This window comes from Paramisgurnus dabryanus, chromosome 5 (genome assembly GCF_030506205.2).
Source record: "Paramisgurnus dabryanus chromosome 5, PD_genome_1.1, whole genome shotgun sequence".
NCBI lineage: Eukaryota > Metazoa > Chordata > Actinopteri > Cypriniformes > Cobitidae > Paramisgurnus > Paramisgurnus dabryanus.
Window position 1 is genome coordinate 40,021,369 of NC_133341.1, and position 23,371 is coordinate 40,044,739.

Here is a 23,371-nt window from a genome sequence, read left to right on the forward strand (position 1 = left end):
GTCAGCCAATCTGATTGCCTTATGCAAATAACCTAGGCAGAGCCAGCCACTTACGTTTATGGAAGACCAGAGGCCACTGTGATTGGCTGTTGGCCACACTTCAGACAAGCCTTCCGTCAAGCGTTAACGCTTACGCCCTGTGTGAATGCACCGTTACTGTGTGTTCACACCAGCCGCGTTTGAGGCGTCAAATTCTCGTCTACCGTGTCTAGTTTGCCGCTTGAACGTTTTAAGTTTACTTGCTTTTTCGCGCGTGAAATTCTAGTCATCGAGACATTGGAAATTCGCGTCATGGGAGGGGCTTCTGCGACTCCGCTCGCTTCCTGTAATCACGTCGCTACTAGAGCAAGCTCCTGATTGGTTAGCGCGGCGCGTTTTTCCGACAAACTTCAAATCTTTCAACTCGCTTGTTTTTTTCCGCAGCAACGCTCAATTTGTGTCATTCGCGAACTAGACACAAAAATGAGGCGGAATCGCGTCTACCGCGCCTCGTTAAATGCCTCATCGTGTCTTCACATTGACTTAACATTTAAATAACTCGCGCTTGATGCCTCTACCGCGGCTGGGGTGAACGTTTGCGCGTTTCCCATGCGTTTCCCACAGCGTCCATCTTTTTTACAATCTATGGCGCACACTCGAAAAGTCACATCTCTGATCCAAAAGGGCAGGCTTGTGGTTGAGGGACCTGGGCAAGATCAAGATGATGGGCCTCAATAGTAGCCCTGTAATTCTGTATTTATTTTTAAGGGTCAATAGGGATGCATTAATTTTGATATGTTGTCACATTGAACCTCATTATTGCATGTTTAGGCCTTTTACTTTACTGAACACACCACCAATCTGGGTTCAAAATCAAGGTTTGTCGTCACTGATCTGAAATCATGCCTGGGATTAATATTTTAGGTATCTACAATTGATCAGCAGAGCCCATGTTGCCATGTAGTACAGCAGTTTAACCCTATGCTTCCAAGTGTTTTAGATGTGAAATCATTTTAGCAGACTGGGTGTTCATCATTTTAGCAGGATGTTGTCACAGGGCTGTAATCCCTCTCTGCCTTCCCGGCTCAGAGACGCACAGCTGTGCAGCCATCAGAGAGGGAAATCTCATTTGAGGATGGCCGTTTATTTTTAGTAAGGGATTTAGCCGAGTCATCACAGAGGATATACAGGGTGTGTCTCAGAAATGTCTGAGTCATGCTTTTATAAATTGAATCAGAAGGAAAAGGAAGGGTCTCGTCATGGACAAAATGTGTCTTAATTCGTAATTCTATAGGAAAATAATAAATTTTGCCCCCTCAACTATTGTCCGACCATTTTTCCTTTGGTGTGTAAGTGTGTGTTAGTACATATGCAAAAGATACAAACCCCAAAGTAAACGATGACGTGAGTTATCGTCTCCAATGTAAATCGCTTTTCTTGGACTACAACAAACACACAGATTGTAGGCAACAGTTTACTTCCTGGGATTGGTGATGTAGTAAAGACCGACATTATCATAACTCCTCCCGCTTCTGACTGTAAGTTAACTCCTGTTAGCATTGCGAGCGAATCTTTCAAACATGGTAAGGAGCGTCACATTTCGGCTGACGTCAGAGGTATTCAGGCCAATCACAACGTACAGATTAGCTGGCCAATCAGGGACACAGAGCTTTTCAAATCGATGAGTTTTGTAAAAAAATCTTTGCGTTTCAGGAAGAGAGTGAAATCTGGAGCTACAAAAATGTACGATAGATGGAACATAATGTTTTTTAACCATAAACCGCGAAAACACATTGTATTATACCAAATACACAAAATAATGTTGTTTTAAAGGGGACAGAGAATGAAAAAACATTTTTACCTTGTCTTTGTTGAATAATGGTAGTCTACCCGCATTCACAAATATACAAAAAGTGCTAAACATGCCAAACATCTCAGTCTCATAGAAATTCCTCTTTTAGAAATGTCAATCAGAAAACGGCCCAATCTGAAAAACTGATGCTTATGACATCACAGGCATCTCATTGCAGCTTCAAACGATTAAATCAGTTCTCGATAGACGAATTCAAATCCAGCCTTACCTTTTTTTAATTTCAAAAGCCGTTTCACTCGGATATATGTCACCACTGGGAATAAGATAATCGCTATCCAATATTTTACATTTGCATCGTTCCATTATTTTGGTTAATTTGAAAATGCATTTGTGCCGTCAACGAGTATCTGCAATACATCAAAAATGTACAACATTTTACCATGTTTACATTCATTCCACAAATTTTTTATTCAATGGCTGTTTCACAATATGCATTCTTCAGCGATTTTGCGTCCTTGTGTTCTCGCTCTACGTCATCATTAACCCTCGAAGTTCAATTCTCAAAAACGCAAGTATACAGAGGACGCATGGAAATACCCGGATGTGTTCTTGATATTGAGGATGCATCGAGTGCAGACTTGCACGCTGAAATCGCTTTACGCCCCAGAAGTCATTGCGGCAAAAAAATGACGTAGGTCAGGTGACCAACACGAAGAACGCACACATCTCAATTCTCACAAGTGCGTTCTGTGTTCTCGCGACTTGAGTTCATTCTTCCAAGGTCGCCTGGCAAGACCGATCTCCACGAGAACGCAAGTCCGTTCTTTGCGTTCTTGGAATTGAGAAAAGCCAATGTGAACGTGTTCAGTTTTGCTTCTGATGACGTTTTACAAATCTTTTTATTTACTTTGTTGTTTTTTGCTGTTTGTTTGTGTGTGTGTGTGTGTACTGCATCTTCTCTACTATCAGAGCTGCCTGTTCAAAGTGTAGTAGTGGATGGAAGAGCAGAGTCGTGTGGTAAGAGTTAAAGAGTCGCTAACGGTACTCTGGGTTTTGCTGTGGTGTGTGTGAATGTGTTTGCTTATCTTCTCGCCGCCACCCAGACTCAACCTGCACAAACTCCTCACTGATGTGTCGTACCTTACGGGATTAAAATGAATCAGATTCATACTTATTTATGATCTTTGCATGATTAAAATGGTGTGCAGTGTTGTGTACACATCCTAACTTTTCTGTTACAGTATCTCACATGATGTCTTTCTCTTTGATCTGTTCTATAAAGGGACTTTATGCTTCTTTTCTCATTACATACCGTCTTGCATTTCAGACATATGGCTTTTAAACAATGAACAGAAATGTCATGCCTTGAACTAGGGTTGTGATGAAACCAAAGGTTCAGGGGTTGATACCAAAACCAGTATTGGTAGAGCATCACCTGTGGATGCAATGCTCAGTACCAATTTCCAAAAAAAATAATTTTATGAACAGCAATTTCTGGATAGATGTACATACACTTGTGCTGTTATCAAAGGTTTATATACTATCAAAGTTTACCAATTACAACTCACCCGGTGACCCTTCACTAACCATTTTCTCTTTGTCCACTTGGAGTTGGTTAGTTAGTAGTTTGCACATTGTCAGCAAATCGCTTGATTCTACCTTTAAGTTACCCTTAATAAAAATGTCAAATCGACATATTATTTATTGTTACAATTTCAACTTGCTTTTATAAGTTATGTCAACTTATCGCGTGTCTAAACTCAAAATAGTATGATTAATTGACTTGCAAAACCAAGTTGTTTTAACATTTTTTACAGTGATAGTTATTTAAAAAGTGCTAACCTAAGCAAGCATAGTTTTGGGCCATAAGTCTCAAAATATTTTGTGTTTTTTTTAAAGGCAAATATGTGTTTTGGTTAGTAATAGCAATGGGTAAGGATGGACTATGTAGCTATAACATTTAAATACAGGGCTCAACATAAAGGACTGCCCGGTGGCCTGGGGCAAGTGTGAGAGACGTTCGGGCCAGTAAAAAGTATTGTCACTTGCCCAATCGGGCCAATGTTTCACCCTCAGTTACTATAAAATATATTTTCATCAATGTATATTATTTATAATATTGGAAACAGACATTTACTTGCATAAAACACGATGAAAGAAACAATGCAATATTTTGCACAATTTGCTGTCAGTTTACAGGAATAAAGCAGAAAAGTTGGGAGCCTACAATTATATTTGACTTTTGAATTATTATTTTTAAATATGTGACACAAACATTTTTTTATTGGGGACAGTGAAAATTTTGGCAGGGCAAGTGAAAACCTGAACTACTGGCCTGACCGGGCCAGTATACAAAATTATTTGCGTTGAGCCCTTGAAATGCTTATGAGCTACACGACTAGGGCCTGTACCATGAAGATGGTTAAACAAAATCAGGGTTACAGGATTTTTTTCGAGTTGAAAAAACCAAACCAAGACCAGGTTTTGTTGGTATCAAGATGCGTCTTATACATTTTCATTTGTCAACTCTTTAAGTCTTTGTCCTTAAACTTATGATTAATACAGGAGCATGTGCACATAAAACATCAGCAACAAAAAACATGGGCAGAGCTAGTTTTGTATTTTTTAATAATCATGCGCCAATATTAAGTATAAAAAACCGCTGTGTAAGCTGATAAGCTGGAGCTAACATTTTTGTATTGACTTTGATACTAACAAAAATCTCTCTTTGTAACAAACATACTTACACATGGAAGTGAGTTCCTAGATAACCTAGATAGTAGTAAACATCACTTTTGCACCCACAATTATTTTATCAAAACCACCATTATGGTGATCAGTGTTTGCTTCAGTTGGGCTCTTGGTTACAAAAAGCCTTTTATTTTCAGTTTTCTTACACAGACTTCCTATGAGGTCATAAACATGCTTTTGAGCAGAAAAAGAAACTCATTTCGAAACTCATGGCGTGACTCATGGCATGCCAAAGGCCTTTTAGGAAATCAGTTTTTGTGGGTTCACATACACATCCACTTTGTGTGACTAGAAATAACACACTATATATATCCAGCCTCTTGAGTGGTGCTTACAGAGTCCTTATCCCTTCTCCTGCGCACTCCTTCCATCCCTAACTCTCTCTCTTTGTCCCACAGGGCTTGTGCAGCGTTGTGTTATCATCCAGAAAGATGAGAATGGCTTTGGGCTGACAGTCAGCGGAGATAACCCTGTGTTTGTTCAGCTTGTGAAAGAGGGTATGAAATACACAGGCACAATTTCTATTGTTGGCGTGCACTTGCATACATCATTCTTATGATTGACAATTGACTTACTAAACTATTATTAAGCGGTTACGTAACACAGCAGTACAGTGTTACTAAACACTAATGTGCGAGTACTTTACTGTATTGTGATACAGCTGTGGTTTTGCCATGATATTTATACTATGATACTAAATGGTTTCCATATTATGATTATTCAAATTACTAAAAGAATTGGTATTCGTAGTACTATAGAAAAATAAAAACTATGATGTTGTAGTGCTTTCAGATATGAAGCATTTACATCTAGGCACCTGAAAACAACTATTAAGTTTATACTTTTATTTTTCATCCCGATATTTTGTTTTTCTCACGTAGATGGAGCTGCCATGCGCGCTGGTGTTCAGACTGGTGACCGGATCATAAAGGTAATGAACATTACAGATGGGGCTTTCACAATGATTAAAGGATCATCTTATCACGATTGTTTGACCTCATTGCGATGATTTCAGATCACCGCAATGATTGCACATCTCTCTAAAAACACAAGGGGGAGCTGCAGTGCCTGTATAAACTAGACCGAATCAGATGGCGTTTCTTAACTGACAGTGCAATGCGATACATTGCAAAGCCATTCAATACATTGGAAAAAACTTTGATAAGCAGTATGAACTGCCAGGTAAAATATAAATTTTTCAAAACAGCAATTTCAAATTTAGGGAAGTGAAGGATGCTATTCGGAAGGATCTGTAAGGAATTGATTTTTTTCAAACATGTGGTCCATTAATAATATGACCTTAGTAGGATTGGCTACAATTTAAGACTTGTTCTGGTTTAGTCAGTTTATTTTAATTGCGTTTTTATTTTCAGTTATAATATTTCTTATGAAGAATTATCAGTTTTCGAAAGATATTTTTATTAAATAATTACTTTTAAATGTGTTATATGTGTATTAATTTTCACTCCCAGGTAAACCTTGCAAAATATTTAATTCAAATAATTACAACAATGTGTGAAAATTATTTAATGAACAAAAAAGGATGAATAATAAATGTCTAAGCAACAACACAATAGGCAATAAACCGTCAGTGAAATGTCATAATTGTGACAGTCCTAATCACAGATTCCACCATAACAAAGCTCAGATGTTTTTAAATGTTTGAAATAAAGCTGTGCAGCCTGTCTGACCAACCTTATGAAATATTAAAAGGGTTTGTATCTTTAAGCCCTTGGGCAACAATACACAGACAATCTGCAGACAGACTCACCTGATGTCAACAGGATGTCTCTGGTCTCTCAATCTGCCACCTGCTGGATGAATAGAGGAATATTGCCATAATTTTACCATAAGCAAGCTAAATAAGATATGTTTTTGGCAACAAAAAAAAATAGTATATGATAGTCAATTTACAGAAATATTAGCATGTTGTAGGTACATGTAGCCCAATGTTGGATATTTTCTATAAATTTTAACCGTATGTTTGTCTTTCATTTACAGGTCAACGGGACATTAGTAACACATTCAAATCATGTAGAAGTTGTAAAGCTTATAAAATGTAAGTAGCGTATCCTTTACTTTCATTATTTATGTATTTTATAAGAGTTATACTACACAACTACCAGGTCGGTGGTTTCGATGTACAAACATCTTATAATCATCTAATTCATGTCTCGTGTGTGTTTGCAGCGGGTTCCTATGTGGCTCTGACGGTGTTGGGGAGACCGCCAGGGCTGCCTCAGATCCCCCTGTCGGACGGTGAGGGGGAAGAGGGGTCTCTCTCCTCGCTCAACTCCCCTCATTCCCCAGGACCCACTGGCCCAGACCGTTCCTCTTCATCCCCCAGCCCATCAGAGCGCAAAGCCGTCCCGTCTGTATGGGTAAGAGATTAATCGCAGATAACCAGTAAACAGGCCTGACATGACTCAAATCACTCACTTGTTAGGCCCTTAACTAAGCTTTACATTCTAAACACCTGCACTTAATGTGTGCCCAAATTTCTACTTCATATCCAGTAGGGATGGGCACGAGTAATCGATTGACCGAGTATTAGCATGTTGTATAATACATTTATATTGTATATAAGGCTTAATATTATGTAGAGTGCTTCATATAGAAATCACTTTAGTTTGTGTTTATTAACCCTTTAGTTTCACTTCATCACGCAGCTTTTCCTGTTATGCTGCTGCGTTCACACCAGCCGCGGTAGAGGCGTCAAGCACGAGTGATTTCAATGTTAAGTCAATGTTCCGCCTCATTTTTGCGTCTAGTTTGTAGGGCTGGGTATCGATTCAGATGTTCCAAATTGATTCGATTTTGATTCACAAGCTATTAAATCGATTCGATTCTCGATTCAATTTCCGACTCCGGTTTTCGGGTCACTTTTTATACTCGATTCAACTTATTGAATATAGGTTTAATACAAATACTATATTAATAAAAAAGAACAGTGAACAGAAGTTTATAGGTGGGTAATTAATAAAAAAATTAAAAGCCACAACACTATCGTGAAATCTAAAATGCTTCAACACCTCTGACTTTTTATGTGAAGGTGGCATCAATTTCGATGAAGCTGAAACCGCCATTTTAAGCACTGAATGAATGAATGACAGGTTCACCCTTCGCTCCTTGGTAACATCGCGCAAGGCAAAAAAGAGGGTGACATCTAGTGGAGAAGACTAGTAATTAGATTAACGTTAATCTCACGTTCAATGTTTGCGGAAATAAATATGAAAGAAAAAATTGATTCGGCTCTTTGAGATTTTTTTTGCCCAGCCCTACTAGTTTGCGCGAATGACGCAAGTTGAGCAATGGGAAACACGCAAGTTGAAAAATTTGAACTTTGGCGGAAAAACGCGCCAGGTTAACCAATCAGGAGCTTGCTCTAGTAGTGACGTGATTACAGGAAGCGAGCGGAGTCGCAGAAGCCCCTCCCATGACGCGAATTTCCCTGTGAATGTCGCGATGACTAGAATTTCACGCACGAATGAAGCGAGTAAACTTAAAATGTTCAAGCGGCAAACTAGACGCGAGTTTGACGCCTCAAAAGCGGCTGGTGTAAACACACAGTTAGAGGTTTCTGAACATTTAATTAATCAAAAATCTAGTGTGTTTTCATTTTTCTGTCATAGTTTTTTTTTCAAAATTAAGTTAAATAATTAAATATTTTATTTTCACCATGATGTGTATGCCCTGCCCCTTTGATTGCCCCACCCCAGTTAATCAAGTACTCGTTTTTCAGACGTATGGATTAATCGAAATGAAAAAATGACATGCATGCACATCCCTAATATCCTCCCTTTGCCAGCTTTTTCTTGCCATAAATAATTCTGTGTTTTACTTTATAATTGTTTGGTTAGAGGATGAACATCTGTATTAAGGAAAGAGACAGTACCTCAGACATTAATGTCACCTCCAGGTTTATAGTAGATATAAAAAAAAAAAACATAAAACGTATACAGTATATGTATAACCATGACTCATGGGAAAGTATATTTCCAGTTTTTTATTGTTTGAATAATTTGCAGAAGTGACACTATTAATATCGACTGACACATTTGTGGTCAAGACTGCACTGAGCTCATACATATAAAAGTGCATATGTATCAACCACGTGACACTTTGGCAGAATCTCACATCCTCTATAGCAGAAGCAGCAAGTGAATAACCAGAACGATTTTTTAATCAAAATCTGTGTGCTGTAAATTACAGACAATGACGGAGGATTACAGCAGGAACCCTACAGCTAAACTACTGAAGGAAATCCAGGAAACCAAGAAGCACATCCCACAGCTCCCGGAGCATCTCAACAAAACCGTCGGACAGGTACACCGACACACTGCTGCTTTTTAACTTATTTAGTTTGGCTATAAATTATATCTAAGAACTATTCGTTTATCTAAATCTATAAATTATTTTAGGATATTAACTATTCAGGAAATCTATAAACGTATGTTCTTCAAAAAATGGACAGCATTCCGGTTAAGGACATATACTGTAAGCACTTAGCCTCTCATTTTATGATTTTTATGACATCATTCTGCACTTCAAGTTCTCATCAGTTTCCAAAGATAAATTAAACGCTATTGGCTATTTCAAAAAAGGGAGGAGCCATTCAGTTCTGTCACAAATTTTATTCTGGTTAATCTATTTATATGTTACAGTCAAAAGCAGAAATGAACAAAACAATGCATGTCTTTATATGTAATGTTGTCATAGTCAGTGTTTCTGTGTGCATTTTGTAGGATGGCTCCTTATCTCCAAGACCAGGTGAAGGAGTGCTAGAGGATGGAGGGGGAGATTTGGATCGACCCCCTTCCTGGCACGGCGATCCTGGAACGGAGTCGTCCTGGACCAACAGCACAACAACCCCTGTCAGTACACCACCTTTGCTATATTTTCCATGATCTGTGTTTTCTTTATTGTGTTCAAGCGTTCCTATATTATCCATGCAGGTCACTCTTAGTCCATTCCCAGAGAGCCCATGCCAAAGAGAAACCCCCGGCCACAGCCCAAAGACCACACCTCGCGACAGCCTCAACTCCTGCCCTTCACCAGATGCTGAAGACACGACTGACTTAGTGAGTGACCTCTTTACCTGTTGCTTTATTTTGAGTTTATTTAAGTGGAATGCATGAATTGTTAAACTCATGTTTAGGACTCTCAGTCAAATGTGGGAAGCCCCTGCTTGCGTGTGCCCCCCCAAATCATCGGTGCTGAGGATGATGACTTTGACACAGAGCATGAACAGGTAGGGGTGTACTGTGTCTCTCTCATGCTGTTACAAACTCCAAAACTCATTTTAATCTTCAACTTCAGACCTTGAAAGAAATTAACATTATTCGTAAAGCTCCTGATAAAAATACCACTGGCATCGTATGATGTAAAAGTTCCTGACTTTGAGCACGCAGCTCGCGCTGTATGAAGCGGACACATGTATGCTATGGTGTGGGAGCAATGAAATTCATTGACAACTAATTTCATAATCGATTATTATCTCTCTAGATGAATGGCCAGTGCAGCTGTTTTCAGAGCATAGAGCTGCTGAAGTCTCGGCCTGCTCACCTGGCAGCTTTTATTCATCATGTGGTCTCTCAGTTTGACCCTGCACCGCTGGTAAGACAGATCACCCATATATAACCTAAAATAAATGTTTATTTATACCTCTTACATCCAGTTCTGATTTCATCTTCTCACATTGCAGTTGTGCTACCTCTACGCTGAACTTTACAAGCAGAGCAGCTCCAAAGAGACACGGCGTATCCTCATGGAGACCTTCATTATAGAAAAAAATGCTGTGAGGAACCTTACTAACTTCTCAGCTTCTTTAACCTGTTGTGTTTGGTGTGGTGTCTGAGAGATTCATGTTTTTAATGTGTTTTACAGAGTTTAAAAGTGACAGTACCTGAATCCATCATAGCTGACCTGGGTAAGCTTAGACTTCTAAATGAATATAATAAACTTCTCCCCAAATTACTTTTTATTGGTTGATGAGTCAGTATTGGTTTTTACTTTATATAATCTAATATCTATTCTTTGTTGATCCTGTCAACAAATCATTGGCCAAACCTGTCCCTACTTATAAGCCCAGTCCTATCATAAAAGGTTCTTTCATACACATTTGTTTTATATTAACTTTAGCCCTTTTTACATAAATTTTGGAAAATACATTGATGATGTGTCCTTGGATTTGCCCCGGGATTGTCTGATTTTGGTTCATTGCCACCGATTTTCTGGAATCTGTGCGTGCATTCACAAACATCCTGTAAAGATCCCATAAAAACTGGTGAAATATTTTTGAAATTGTCTTAAGTTTGCAAATGATCTGTATTTTCTTTCTCAAAAAAACATGCTTTTTTTTATTTAGCTCATTTAATGTCGTTCTGTTAAGCTGATGAACAATTTCAGCTTAAGCACTGATAGTCTAAGATCCATTTTATTTTTCAAATAATTGAACAATAACTGTCACTGCAATGACACGCATCCACACTACAGCACACGTCGGCATCGTTCCTGCCTTTTTTCTACCTGTACCTCCCATCCCGGGATCAATCCCAGGATCAAATATGCCCGGTTTGGGTAACATGATGTTTCTAAAGAGCACAATACTTATCCATGCGTGTGTGAATGCAGAGCGGACCGCACACTCAAATAACGCGGAACGGAAAAGGCCGGATCCCATCTCGGAGGACGTCTATAGAGAGTACGTCCAGCGCCTGCAGGACACGCTTCTCCCTGACATCCAGAAACATCTGGAAGATTTCAGGTGAGAAACTCACTACACCCGGCGAATGAAGTTCCCTGTGTACACTTTTATTCTCCAGAATGTTCTTCTATGTGTGCTATTGTGTTTTCCAGGCACAAGCGAAGTATGGGTCTGACGCTGGCCGAAGCGGAGCTGACCCGACTGGACACTGAGAGAATGAGGGACCGGGTGGCTCTGGAGAAAGAGCGATCTTGTGCAGAACACATCATCCCTATGATAGAGCAAGTACTGTAAGTGTACAAGAATATCCAACCAAGTGGCAAATGACAAGGGGCAGTTGTAGCCTAGTGGTTAGAGAGTTGCCGGTTCAATTGCTCCCCGGGCGGTAGGGATAGTGTGTGTTTTCACGACTTGCAGTGCATGTGTTCACTACTCACTGGGCACAAAAGCACAGTACAAAAGCTGTCACTGGAGCAGTACCTAGGGCGCACTCACACTATCTACATTCTGATGTGCGCAGCAGGGTTACGTAAATTTTTGTGCTGCACACGTGACCGGTCAACTAAGCAATATGATGGCATGTGTGAGGGCTGTGTGTCATCGTGCACCAAACGACTCTGAATTAAAGTGCGATTCAAAAGGAGAGACGTCAATTGCGCGACCACTCACCTTGATTTGCCTTCCTTTACGCATTCTGATGTGCGCAGCAGGGTTACGTGAATCTTTGTGCTGCACACGTGACCGGTCAACTAAGCAATATGATGGCATGTGTGAGGGCTGTGTTTCATCGTGCACCAAACGACTCTGAATTAAAGCGCGATTCAAAAGGAGAGACGTCAATTGCGCGACCACTCACCTTGATTTGACTTCTTAAACACATTCTGATGTGCGCAGCAGGGTTACGTGAATCTTTGTGCTGCACACGTGACAGGTCAACTAAGCAATATGATGGCATGTGTGAGGGCTGTGTGTCATCGTGCATCAAACGACTCTGAATAAAAACCACAGACTTAACATTAGGATGGGTTAAAGGTGCTCTAAGCGAATTGACGCGTTTTAGACCATAAAACATTTTTTGTTACATACAGCAAACATCTCCTCACTATCTGCTTGCTGCCTGTTCGCTGATCAAACTGTAAAAAACGCGATCTCTGTAGACAGCCCCGGCTTCACAAACGGCAATAACAACATAGTGGCCAAACCTACAAACAGAAACCATAACAAAGTGTTTCAGCCAATAAACGACAAGAAGGATTTGGGGGTAGGGGTTGGGCGCGTTCATGAAAGCACGGAAGGGAGGCGGAGGGGGAGGAGTTAGCTACGCTCCGTCTGTTTGAAAACAATTCAAACGTCAACAAAAACTAACGTCTCGCAGATTCGCTTAGAACGCCTTTAAAGTGTTAAGAGAGCGCTTTACTTCCTGCTTTGTTCAAAACAATTGCAACTCTTTAGTTATCTCGTCAGTTAAGAGAAAACGCTTCCCTGCCAATGATGAGTTTTTACGGCAATCCATATTTCCGCTATTATCCACCAGGTGGCGCTCTTACCCAACTTATAAAACACTGAAGAATCCACTGAACCAAAAACTGTAAAAACTCTGTGTATGTTTTGATCATCGCTCTGAATCTGATCTCTAACAAAAGTCCTTCCAAAAATGCAATTATCTCGAAGAAACCTAACCATATTTGAGAGGTGATAAAAAGAGAACAAATAAAGATAGGATGATGCTTTTTTGATTAAAAGCAAAGGGTCTATTCTTTTATTTGATATATATTGTATTTTTATATATTTTAAGAAGAACATTTTCTGAAAGACATCAAACTTTTGTGAAAAACATAAAAAATGCTGGCGCTGCCTACAACTTAAAAAAAAAACGCTGGCATGGAAAGAGTTAAAAGAATAGTTAACCTAAAAATGAAAATAATGTCATTAATCACCCGAGTGTTGTTCCAAACCCATAAGACCTCCGTTCATCTTCTGAAAACATTTTAAGATGCTTTATATTTAGTCCAAGAGCTTGTTGACCCTTCATTGAAAATCTATGTACGGTATACTGTCCATGTCCAGAAATGTAATAAAAACATCATCAAAGAAGTCCATGTGATATCAGTGGGTCAGTTAGAATGTGTTGAATACATTTTGGTCCAAAAATAACAAAAATTACAACTTTATTCCGCACTCTTCGGCTTTAATGTGAAGCGAATGAGTGAGACTAAAGTCACGTGACTGCAGTGACGCGGCTGACGTGTTATCTGGTGCGCCCCAGCAGTTTTTTTTGTGCGTCCGGGCTTCGTTTACAGTCTGAGGGAGGCGCACGCTGTAAGTTTGAAAAAAAAATTTGCAAACATGTCTGAGGATAACACGTCATCCGCGTCACTGCAGTCACGTGACTTTAGTCTCGTGCATGCGCTTCACATCAGAAGACAATGCTGAAAAAAGTTGTACGTTTTGTTATTTTTGGACCAAACTGTATTTTTGATGCTTCAACACATTCTAACTGACCCACTGATGTCACATGGACTACTTTGATGATGTTTTTATTACCTTTCTGGACATGGACAGTATACCGTACGTAGATTTTCAATGGAGGGTCAACAAGCTCTCGGACTAAATATTAAAACTGTGTTCTGAAGATGAACGGAGGTCTTACGAGTTTGGAACGACATGAGGGTGAGTCAATAATGAGAATATTTTCATTTTTGGATGAACTATTCCTTTAAGCTCGTCCCCTGCTGTCAAATAATAACATAAATGACTTAAAAAAGAGGAAACATTTGCTCGTTCTAGCAGAGTTTGGTTCCTGAAAGACAAATGATGTCATTTTGACAGAAATCTTTATAGAAAGGTTATGGAGGTAGAAATTACCATTTGTCTGACATCAAATCTGTTAATTATTTATGAGTTATCCACATTAATGAATGACACAAAAGCCACAGAATGATGCAAGCACACACAAAAACTGACTCATATTGTACCACTGTTATAAAACAATTTGTTTGTTAAATATTGTTAAGCTGTCAAAGTGAAAGTACAATGTGACTTGTGTTTTATTTCAGGTTGACGCCACAAGCCACAGAGGAAGATAAGTGGTAAGGGGAATTCTCTGCTTTTCTCCTTACATGACTACAGCTTAACCCCTGAAACGCTGGCCGGTCTCTAAATCTAATGATCACACCAAATCAAGACCATTGGATTGTTTTAGTCATGGTCTTTGAAGTGCATTTTTTACCATCATAGTACCACAAGTTGTTTGTAACCTATTGTGAAGCAGTTGTTATACATTTTTCTATCTTCATAAGAATGACTAGGTATGAGAATAATAAGAATGTAAACCGTTACAAATCACAACAACAGTCGTCCGTCGCAGTTTTAGCTGCATCTTTAAGAGTATTGTGTAGTGACTGCAGCATATGGGCGGCAGCAGCAGGGACCGGGGCTGTATGTGTTCGTCCAGATGGCTCACGAGAGAGCAGATCCTCGTGTAGTCTCTGTCAGAAGCTCGGGAGGGTTATTTTTACTCTGGCACTGAATGCAGTTACACATGGCTCAAGTCATCTGTTTGGCTTGTAAGCGTTTGTGAGAACAGCTTCGTAAAGTCCTCAGCTGGGGTAATAGCTGTCACTACAATATTCTGCGCACTGTTAAGTATTGTTGCCTGAAAGAAGCGCTTGCGCCCCCTGCTGGAAATGATAGATCTGTTCAAATACACAATCTTTGGTCACTTATTGCAAGGGTGTCCGAATTCTGTTTTGGAGGGGCGGTGTTCACTAAAAGAATGTACTAGCCTCTTTCTGGGTAAATATTTCTCTCTGTTTCTTTTGCAGTAGCACTATTCAGTTTGTCATACTGTCGTATATGAAGCAGTTGGGCGTAAAAGTGAAGCACAAGCCCAAGCTAATGAATCTTTTCCCTAAGATAAAGGTAAGGATTTTCAGCCATATATTAACTCACTCAAAATGACTGTAGGCAAACAGTGAAAGCAACCTAGTGTGTCTCTCTGTCCCTCTAACAGAGTATAAAGAGTATAAAGGTGGAGAAAGACGGAAGCGAGGAGAAACCTAAAAATAAACGAATTCATGTCTTCCTTCCAAGACGACCGAGCAGGACTGATGCCTTCTTACGTATGTGATTGATTTTGAAACTCATTTAAAGGGGTATTTCACCCCAAAATCATCATTTACTTACCCTCTCACCCCCTTTTGTGTTCTACTGCACAAAAAAAGATATGTTGAGCAATGTTTGTAATGTTTTTAAGCACCACTACTACAATGGAAGTCAATGGTCCTCCACTTTCTGCTTGATTACAAATATCTTCCTTTATGGTCAACAGGGGAAAATATTTATAATGGATAAATATAATGGATTAATGACATGAAAATTACCCTGTCAATTGTATAAGAGTGAATAAAACCTTAGGGAAAAAATTTAAACACCCAAAGACTTGCAGCTTTTGCATGCATGGCTTCTTGCAGCAGCAGCCACTTAAAGGGAACTTATCATGAAATTCTGACTTTTAGTGCTATGATTGGGTCCCCAGTGCTTGTATCAACCTAGAAAATGTAAAAAAGATCAACCCAGTAACTTCTTCTCTGCAAGCATGTAAAAAATAGGTTGTTGAAATTTGGCCCCTTGTGATGTCAGAAAGGGATCATATTATAATAATACCACCCCTTAATCTGCACTATCCGACCATGGCACTGATATTTAGTACAGAGAAACACAGAGAAAATTATTGACAGCACAATTGAGTTTCAATGTCAACACACCACCATTATGGTGATCAGTGTTTGCATTGTATCAGCTCATTTGAATTTAAAAGGACACACCCAAAAATGACACATTTTTGCTCGCACCTACAAAGTGGCATTTTTAACATGATAAACTGTATATACCGAATATAAGACAAGGTTTTTGTACTAAAAAAGGCTGAAGTTGGGAGGGTCGTCTTATATTCGCGATTTAGACAAAATCACGGGGCAACATGACAGAGCGCCAACATGATAGGTTAGATGTGTTTGATTAAAAGCAGATGGTTATTTTCTGTCTATCTTCACAGTACCACAGTTACATTCATACATGGGCCTACATAATTATTGGATTTTTGTGGAAAGGTTATTCATTTTTGTCACTCACTCATTCATTAATTTCTGTACTCATTCATTGACAAAGTGCACTTTATTTTGTGACAAATTAATCCAAATATTTAATGAATGGTGGTAAAATGTTTTTTCAATAAAGTATCACTAGAATTTTTATAAAATTATTTTCACCACCGGATTTTTTCCATAAAATCTCTTTTTTCCCAAAATAAGTCTGGAAAAAGGGGGGGTCGTATTATATTCTAGTATATACAGTAATAAATTATCTGTGGGGTATTTTGAACTAAAACTTCATATACACACTCTGGCGACAACAAACTACCATTATGGTGATCTGTGTTTGCATCAGCTAATTTGCATTTGAAAGGACACACCCAAAAACGGCACATTTTTGCTCACACCTACAAAGTGGCAATTGAGCTAAAACTTCACATTAGTACTCTGGGAAAACAAAAGATTTATTTTAAATCTTAAAAAGTCTTGTGAAATGTCCCCTTTAATAATATATATGTATATTATTATTATTTTTTATAAAAATATATTGTAATTTTTTTTTTTTTTTTTGAGGAAAAGCAGCTGTCTCGCAGCCAAACAAAATCTGAATCTTAACCAAAATAGATCTTTTTTTATTGAAGATAGATATTAACCTATTTATGAAATGTCCTCTGTGACTCAGTGACCCAATGGCACCATGTTGGAAACCATTATCATAGGTATTTTACTGAAAAATCCTCCTTCTTTCTCACTCGGTTTGCAGAGAACAAGGTTCCGGAGCTAAGGCAGCGTCTTCAGAAGCCTCAGCTGCCGTTGGGTGTAGGGGAGCAGGGAGATGCGTCATCACCCCCTGTGCGGGGCAGTCAGTCCAGTGAGGGCTCAGATGGCATCAATGCCCCGGTCATGTCACCTCCTTACAGTGCCCCAGCGACACAGGGCACAGACAGCAACTATCGAGAGTCTGACACTGGTGAGAGGGTTCGATGGGTTTTCCTTTCACACGCTTTCTTCAAATGTTAGAATAGTTTCCTCTCTTTTCCCCACTGTTTTCTTACTCCTTATTGATATCTGTCCTGAATCATCTCTCTCAATCCCTCCTTCCATATTTCCGCTGATTCTTTGGGTTATTTTTAGATGTTTTTGTTTTTGCTTTGTTCGGAGCTCAGCATCCTGGAATGCTCTCTTAGTTATTTGCTTCTGACTAGAAGTTGTCCTGTTTTCCTTCAAATGCACAACATTGATGGTCCAAACATGAAAGCCCATTTTCAAGACAACAAATAGTTTGTCTTTAAATCGACTGCCCTCCTCAGCAAAGATTTCTATAGATCTTTTCATTTGACATTACCTGTCTCTCTGTGTTTGTTGTGAATTAGGTGCAGTTCCATCTTCAGCATTGCCCAGATTGGGAGATGGCATCAATTCGGCAGACTTGCAGGACTCGTATCCTGTAACCACTCATTTTGACTTCAGCCCCTGTACCTTAGAGCATCTACAGGAGGAGGAGTCTGAGATAGACAAGTGAGTATACAAAACACATAAACACTAGTTTGCATCTTTCACGTATACACGTCAATGATGTCAAAAGATCCGAGTTACATGGATCCGCTCACACGACTAAAAATGCTGTATTATGCCAGGCCAGTAGATGGCGATGTTACTTTGTAAAGAAACAATGATAAATAAAACAATCAAGATGTTTGTATATATATATATTTAGATGGACAATGATGTACGTTTATTACTACCTATAAGTGACCCTGAAATATAAAACATCCGAATTGTGTAAACTTTGTTGGAAAAGCATTGGTAAACTCATTTGAGCAGCGCAAACACAGTCCTGGGGCTTCTGATCAGTTTGGTTACAAACATTTTTCTCAAAATATCTTCCTGATATAGGAGGCATTCCTCGGATTTATAAATCTATCCATCCCATCTTTATTCATGGTTGCACGTTGTGTATTAGATACCTTGTGCACCATCTTTTGAATCAGTCAGTTCACATGGACTTCCAAATATCCAATTGTTGTCATATTTCAAATTACATGCAACATTTTTCAGACTTCAACAAATAAATCTGGAGTCTAATTTGTATACTGTAGTTTGATGTGGGCTGTCCGTGTGCCACTACAAAACCTATAGTGCCACAGCTGAAGTTATGAGCTTACAGTCGTTTACAATCACCAAAATAAAACGGCACAAGTCACCCAAATCCCAAATGATGATCATACACCACTTCACTGTGATATTGTTCCTGTAGTGTTCTGTTGTCCTGTAGCATTTTCTTTGCTCAATTAGTCGAGCATTGCGTCATGGGTTTGATTCCCATAAACACACACACTGATAAAAAATACATACCTTGAATGCACTTTAAGGCATTTGGATAAAAGCATCTGCCAAAATCATAAATGTAAATCTAAACCGGATTGTTAAAAAAAAAGTAAAATAAAAAATCTAGTCTAGTTAAGTCTATCACCCAGCGGGCACAGCACAGAGCTCCCAGCGATTTATGTTCCCTCTGTCTCTGTGGTGAAAATACACTTTCGTCGTCTCAGACAAAGTTTGTTTTGTAGTGTCGTCTGTAAATGATCTTATTTAGGACAGGGAATGAAAGTCAGCCGAGAGAAGTCTCATGACTGGGGAAAAGCAGATAAAACAAGACTTTTAGGATTGATGGGATTGTAAGAGCTTTAATGTAATTGAAATGTGATTTATCTTACAGGACGCAAGACACTGGCACACCCAGGCCTGACAGGAGGTGAGTTGTCTCTGTTGTAGTGATGGATTTTGAAAGGCCTATATATTGATGTTTATGTATGTTGCTTATCTTACTGTGTTGTCCTTAATATTATAAGATGAGACCTCCAATTATTAGAAGTCTGTCTTACTGTAAACTAGGGCTGTCGCGCTAACCGCATTACCGCATGACCGCGCTACTGACAAGCCCAACCGCATGGAAAAAAAGCAACCGCAACAACCGCGCCTTCACGTTAAATTCATGAAACTATATTGCCGCCTTGTTTTTCACGTCATACAGTACACATATCATAAAGGCCAAATAGATTTTCAAGAGTTAAGAGAGTAGGCCAGTTTTTTTCTTAAATTTCAATTAAAAATGTAATACTTCATATTTCGTTAACTCATACAGTGAATGTGTGGATAAAGTAAAACAGATGACAGAATAACTGTGGCGTCGTCTGCCTCTAGATGCAGTTTTAAAGATTAAAAGTACTTTAATATAACTGATCAACCCAAACGCCAAAATATAACTGGTTGCTTACCAGCATTTAAACCTCATAAAAAAGACCTTTATAGGTTTTTTCTTTGTGCATCTGCAGCGTCCGCTCCGTGGATGCAGCCAATATAACGCCGCGGTTGCTTTTGTGAATTGACTGCACACTTGACTTTCATCTAGACATTTAGATTAACAAGTTTTTCATCAACAGTATATGCGTGAAACATTATAAACATTGATGATCATCTGCCGACTCGACTGTTTCATCACATCCTCTATACACGGAGAGTCTGCTTTATTAATGGCTTTTCCTTCGCTCCGCGTGAGCTAAACGTTTCCGGTTTTTATTTTTTTACTCGCATATATTTCTACATATTTTCGACAAAGGAAGACACAGGATATAATGTAAGTTATTATAGATAGCATTTAAGTTTGTTCTGAAATGATGACAAATCTGTGAGACAAAAAATTACCTCTCCAGCTTAATTTAGCCAAAATAATGATACATTCGTTTTCATACTTTATATATAAACATTAATTTATCTACTAATATATTATTAAAATGCCCTAAATTATTATGCATTGCCTTCTGTATTGCATTCGTTTTCTACATTTACAGGTGCACAAATACTGGCTAATTTTAATTTCTTTAAGACACTGTTCTGTTTTGACCGATGCTCTGTTAATTTGCGCTTAACAAGCCTAAATTATGTTCTTCAATGTATTTTTGTTTTCTCAAAAATATATTTAGCTGTAGTATAGCTTGTGTTAATATTTTTTTCATAAGGGGAAATACATGTAGCCTACCCTTCTTCTACATTAGTTGACCTCATTCTGGATTTAAAAAATAATTTTATTTTAGTAAAGGAAGGCGGTAAAACCCTACTGTAAACGACTGTAGTTGCCTAAGTCCAGGTGAAGTTGGTTGTGTATTTGGCGCCACCTACCTTATTTTTGTGGCTGTACAGTATGATTTACAGGTAGTCGTCTTGAGCTCTAAAATAAGACAACATATTTTTAGAGGCATTTTCGTAAAAAAGTCTTATATTCGAGACAATACGGTAATTTTAATACAGCTAATGAAGCATACAGAAAATAAATTAAAAGCATGGTCATTTGCAAGCATGCCAATAATCACAAAATGGCCAAGGTGATATATATTGGTCTATTAATTATGTGTTCTTTAGATTGACCTTTGAGCTTTAAATGTGCACTTACTGTAAAGGGAGACTGTTAGCGCATATTCTTAGCGGGTTGCCAGGATTTGAGATGTGTACAGTTTAGTTTAGACCTCAAAAACATTCTCTGCATTTGTTTCGGTGTGCTCATGCAGAAGGATGGAGCTGTTGGGTTCTGGAGAAGTTCAAAGTGAAGATGATCAGGGTGCTGAGGCTGAGCTGGAGCATCCCAACTGGCAGACGCTGGTGAGCAGAGACGTTCTGTCCACACTCACCCCTCAGGAAATCAAGAGACAGGAGGTCATCAACGGTGAGAATTTAACACCACGTTTTTGGTAAAACACTCTGGGGTCCCTGTGTGATTTTGGCACTGACATTTGTGCTTCTTTCAGTTGCTTAAAAACATAATAATGGCAAAAGTCTTATAACACTGCATTCAGCACAAACTGGGCTACAGTAATATGTGAGCAACATGAATGTACATGTTTGTATTTTTAACAGAAAAATGTGTGAAAACGTGCCACATAATCCACTTCTTCCTTAAGCCCAGGATACACTGCACGCTTATTGGCTGTCCCAGACGAAGGATTGCCATCGTGAAACAATCGTTGCGATTTCTGTGATCGTGGCTCTTCATCGGTGGTCCTATGTCGTAGAGTGAGAGAGGTTCAAAGACGGCCGTTTTCCTGGTCTTGCGTCCAAAGATAGCTTACGATAGTTTTCTGACAGTGTCAGAAATTCGGCATGATCACCGCACAGTGTGTTTGCTGCTACGACCTGCGCGCCTGTATTTGTTTACCACAAGCGCATGCTGGTGACGTTGCACTAACGTGTGACGCAGCCGCTGAAGCTTCCGTGTCATCATCGTACAGTCTACACGCCTGTCGTACCCGAATTTAAACCATCCATGTCGCACAGCGTGATAAGTTAATGATCTTATAAGAGGGAAAAATCCTGCAGAGTATTCCGGGCTTAAGAGTCAATTAAGTCAGGAATCCATGAAAACTTAAGTAGGATTGGCGTTGTTTGTTCGACTTACTTTGTTTCAGCCATTGATGAAGTGCGCCGGAAGTCGCCATGCCCAAAGTTGCCAAGTCCCGCACACGAAAGCGTGATAATCCCCTATTATGTAATTTCTGTTAGTGGCAGACAAATAAAGTTAAACCTTCAGATCTGTTTTATATATATTTTACATTTAGTGTTATGGCTGCCCACCCAAAATTCCTGACTGTCCCCCTGTCCAGCAAGCCTAGTACCGGGCCTGGCATATAATTATCAGTTTAGCAAAGTTTTCTGTTTTTCTCAGAGAGAATGTGCCTGTTTATAATTTCTCATTTTCTTGGTTTTTGACTGTACAGAGCTGTTTTACACTGAGAGAGCACATGTTAGGATGCTGAAGGTTCTGGATAACGTCTTTTATCAGCCGCTGAATAGAGAGACCATCCTTCCTCCAGCAGACATTAAAAACATCTTCACCAATCTCGAGGAGATCGTACAGTTTCACGGTAAATCGCATAAGAACCTCACAAACCCCTTCAACTTCTAAAACAAATGTTTCTTGTAAACACTTTCTTTCTCTTTTCACATCAGTGTCATTAACTGAACAAATGACAGCCGTTCGAAAGAAGAATGAGGCAGCCGTCATTGACTCGATAGGAGATGAACTGCTGTCCTGGGTAAGAATGGAGGGCTTTTAATTTAGCCAAAATGGTTTTTGGGTGATTTAAAATAGCAGTGCAAACTTAACACTGGCTCCTAAACACCTTTCGACTGCCATTGGTCCAAGACGACTGGGTAATACGTGGATGTGACTTGGGCTTCCGTCTACTGTAACAAAAATCTTCATTTTTTCACTCCTTCATGTATTCAATGAGTTTGCATAATTTGTGCCAGTGTCCTTTAAGAAAAGATTAAAAGTCCTAGCTGTTAGTATACCATGGTAGCTGGTTTATTGCTTGTCCAAAGTGATTTACTAAATCTAACCAGGTTAATTAAAGTCTACCAAGCTGACCTGTACTGCTGATTTGTAGTCCAGCTGATCATTCAAAAAGTGATGTGCTTTGACCAACTAGAAACCTAAAACCAAGTAGTGCACAATCAGGGACATATACTTACTCTAGTTGGTTGAATTATCCACAGTTCAGTGGGGAGGAGGAGGAGAAGATCAAGAGAGCAGCCGGCACATATTGCAGCAATCAACCGTTTGCCCTGGAGCTCATCAAAAGCAAACAGAAGAAAGACCAACGCTTCAACTCTTTCATACAGGTCAGCTGGATACTCCCATCAACCAAATCATAAATGTTTTGACCTCTGCATATTCAGCAAGTGAGTAAGAGGAATTATAGTCCACGCCTGTGTAGTATGTCACCAAGTAGATATATGTATATGAAAAACAGTAGTGGTCCTAGGACTGAACCTTGAGGAACACCATGTGAGTCTGGAGTTATGGCAGATTTATTCCCCTGTATGTTGATATACTTCGTTCTATTAGTAATATACAAGATTTTTTGTCCACTTTAGATGGTGTCTGCCAATATGTGACAGTTCTGTCAGCTTGCCCGAGCATCATTCACACTGGTCCCGGTCATCCTTATTGTCGAGCCTTAATTCATCAATCAT

General features: G+C 39.2%; 1 protein-coding gene across 4 annotated transcripts in view; it reads left to right on the plus strand.

The window, feature by feature from the left end:
• Nucleotides 1-23,371, plus strand: part of arhgef12b (Rho guanine nucleotide exchange factor (GEF) 12b) — a 76,588-nt gene that overhangs the window by 40,559 nt on the left and 12,658 nt on the right. For 2 of the 4 annotated variants that reach the window (XM_073814756.1, XM_073814757.1), the window contains 24 exons: nt 2,762-2,809; nt 4,942-5,040; nt 5,425-5,474; nt 6,545-6,602; nt 6,734-6,924; nt 8,756-8,869; nt 9,289-9,417; nt 9,499-9,624; nt 9,702-9,794; nt 10,049-10,159; nt 10,248-10,340; nt 10,430-10,472; nt 11,177-11,309; nt 11,402-11,539; nt 14,306-14,338; nt 15,074-15,170; nt 15,262-15,370; nt 17,106-17,312; nt 17,716-17,860; nt 19,062-19,097; nt 20,908-21,062; nt 22,111-22,257; nt 22,343-22,428; nt 22,892-23,017. In XM_073814756.1, coding sequence (XP_073670857.1) covers nt 2,762-2,809; nt 4,942-5,040; nt 5,425-5,474; nt 6,545-6,602; nt 6,734-6,924; nt 8,756-8,869; nt 9,289-9,417; nt 9,499-9,624; nt 9,702-9,794; nt 10,049-10,159; nt 10,248-10,340; nt 10,430-10,472; nt 11,177-11,309; nt 11,402-11,539; nt 14,306-14,338; nt 15,074-15,170; nt 15,262-15,370; nt 17,106-17,312; nt 17,716-17,860; nt 19,062-19,097; nt 20,908-21,062; nt 22,111-22,257; nt 22,343-22,428; nt 22,892-23,017 — 2,567 coding nt within the window. The remainder of the gene's footprint in view (nt 1-2,761; nt 2,810-4,941; nt 5,041-5,424; nt 5,475-6,544; nt 6,603-6,733; nt 6,925-8,755; nt 8,870-9,288; nt 9,418-9,498; nt 9,625-9,701; nt 9,795-10,048; nt 10,160-10,247; nt 10,341-10,429; nt 10,473-11,176; nt 11,310-11,401; nt 11,540-14,305; nt 14,339-15,073; nt 15,171-15,261; nt 15,371-17,105; nt 17,313-17,715; nt 17,861-19,061; nt 19,098-20,907; nt 21,063-22,110; nt 22,258-22,342; nt 22,429-22,891; nt 23,018-23,371) is intronic. The other 2 variants (XM_065284115.1, XM_065284116.1) reach the window with 1 other exon arrangement.